General features: G+C 40.2%; 2 protein-coding genes and 1 long non-coding RNA gene across 20 annotated transcripts in view; 2 read left to right on the top strand and 1 right to left on the bottom strand.

The window, feature by feature from the left end:
* LOC122577441 overlaps positions 1 to 1,881 on the top strand; it is a 266,783-nt gene that overhangs the window by 260,652 nt on the left and 4,250 nt on the right. The window lies entirely within an intron of this gene.
* Positions 1 to 1,881, bottom strand: part of LOC122577449 — a 37,661-nt gene that overhangs the window by 32,980 nt on the left and 2,800 nt on the right. The window lies entirely within an intron of this gene.
* The window catches only part of LOC122577430, a 3,704-nt gene continuing 1,829 nt past the window's right edge, over positions 7 to 1,881 (top strand). Inside the window, exon 1 of the mRNA XM_043748731.1 lies at positions 7 to 1,638. Coding sequence (XP_043604666.1) covers positions 114 to 1,638 — 1,525 coding nt within the window. The 5' untranslated portion in view covers positions 7 to 113. The remainder of the gene's footprint in view (positions 1,639 to 1,881) is intronic.

Here is a 1,881-nt window from a genome sequence, read left to right as displayed (position 1 = left end):
AAGAGCCTCAGTTAGTGAAACTATTAACGAATAAGCTTCGCGGACACGCGTTCCTCGCGGTGGAAGACGCCGAGCTAGTAAGCTTAAACGATTTTGCAAATAAATTAAAAAACATGTTCGGGCCTGGAAAAACGGTCAACGAATACAAGGGCGAATTAGCAACGGTCTTCCAGCGGCCAGGGGAAGATATATTGGACTACATGGACCGCGTTAGGAACCTTAGATTAGCCATAATAGACGGTGAAAAGTGCGGATTCGACATCATACCTCAAGATGTCTTAGACACAATAGATTGGGATACAGCGGAGGCTTTCGTAAGGGGGCTTCCGAACGAGGTAAACTTGAGAGTAAAAATAGCAGGATACAGTTCCTTAGAAGATGCGTATCACCAAGCAGTGCGAGTAACGCACGAACTAAAACGAATAAATGATAGAATACGATATCAACGACCAATACCTCCGAACAGTTTTAATCGAAATAACGTTCATACCACGAATAATAATAACAACATCGGAAACAATCGACCGCCTCGAAGATTTGTATCCTCTCCACAACAACCAAATGTTCCGAGACAGAATACGATAACGTGCAACTACTGCAAAAAGCCCGGACACTTAATAGGAGATTGCTACAAATTTAAAGCGAGAGTAGATGCGGGGATAATAGTACCTTATGTATTTGGACAGTCGGGAAACCGAGCCCGTCCTTCGAGAGAACAGGGCGAGCCTCGAAGGAACGATGTCCTAAATCGCCCGAGAATCCAAGTAGCAACGAGAAACCCACCACTTATAGAGAAAACCAGAGCGAATACATTACCCCCTATAACATCAAAGGAACAACCACTAAACACGGTGGAAAAACCATCCTGCAGCTATATGAAGACACGAACGAAGAAACAAAAAAATTTCAAAGCAAAAGGGAAAGAAAATACGAGAGGAATCGACCAAGAAAGGTCACCAAGAGTCGGACTCAGATTCGGACGACAGCCTCTCCGAATTATTTCAATACGATTAAATGATCCTACGAGTACTCCTACTGTGCGAATAGTCTCACCAGACCTTAAAACTAAAACAAGTTTGTTATTAGATTCCGGATCGGAAATTAATATTATCAAAAAACCTGCTTTACCGGATTCAGCAATCATCAACGAACAAGAAGCAATTGAAATTCGAGGGATTACGGCAACGAGCCTAGTCTCCTTAGGGCAGACAATAATACAGGTTGCGGGCCACCCAGTCGTTTTTCATGTAGTCGATGATTCATTGCTAATCGATCAAGACGGAATCCTAGGATCCGAATTTTTTGCAGGTGCAAAGGCCCGTTTGGACTACAAGCGGAAATACATCAAATGGGGAAATATTTATATCCCCTTCGATACAAAAGAAAAAACAATCGTGCCTAAAGGAAGTTCGGTAATATGCTTAATTAATATTGCGAACCCGGAAATGAAGGAGGGATTTATCCCAAAAATCGAGTTCCCAATCAACATAAACGATATTAATACCAAAGAACTTTCAGAAGAAACAGAAATTAGGAAATTGAACGACGAGACGATAGGCAACGCTAATCCACCGCCTAATATCACGGAAATATTAGAGTCATTAAATTGTGATAAAGATCAGACTACGGAAAATAAAAGTATAGCAATTCCTATACCGAAAACAGAATCTGTAAACAGAAAGGTTTGTGATAAAAATTCAAAGAATAATTCCAAATCTACTGAAAATATTCTTAATCGTCCCATACAAATAAATAATAATTTAAACATGATAAGCACTTCCCATGAAAATATTCACTCTGAAAAGGTAGAGGAAAATCGACAGGTCGTGAATAAAGTAAATAAAGAAGAAAAAAGGGTAACCGAGGGAAAGAATTCTAAAC

Source organism: Bombus pyrosoma, unplaced genomic scaffold (genome assembly GCF_014825855.1).
Source record: "Bombus pyrosoma isolate SC7728 unplaced genomic scaffold, ASM1482585v1 HiC_scaffold_4710, whole genome shotgun sequence".
Taxonomy (NCBI): domain Eukaryota; kingdom Metazoa; phylum Arthropoda; class Insecta; order Hymenoptera; family Apidae; genus Bombus; species Bombus pyrosoma.
The sequence above is the reverse complement of the archived record's forward strand: the minus strand, read 5'-3'. Positions and strand labels throughout refer to the sequence as shown.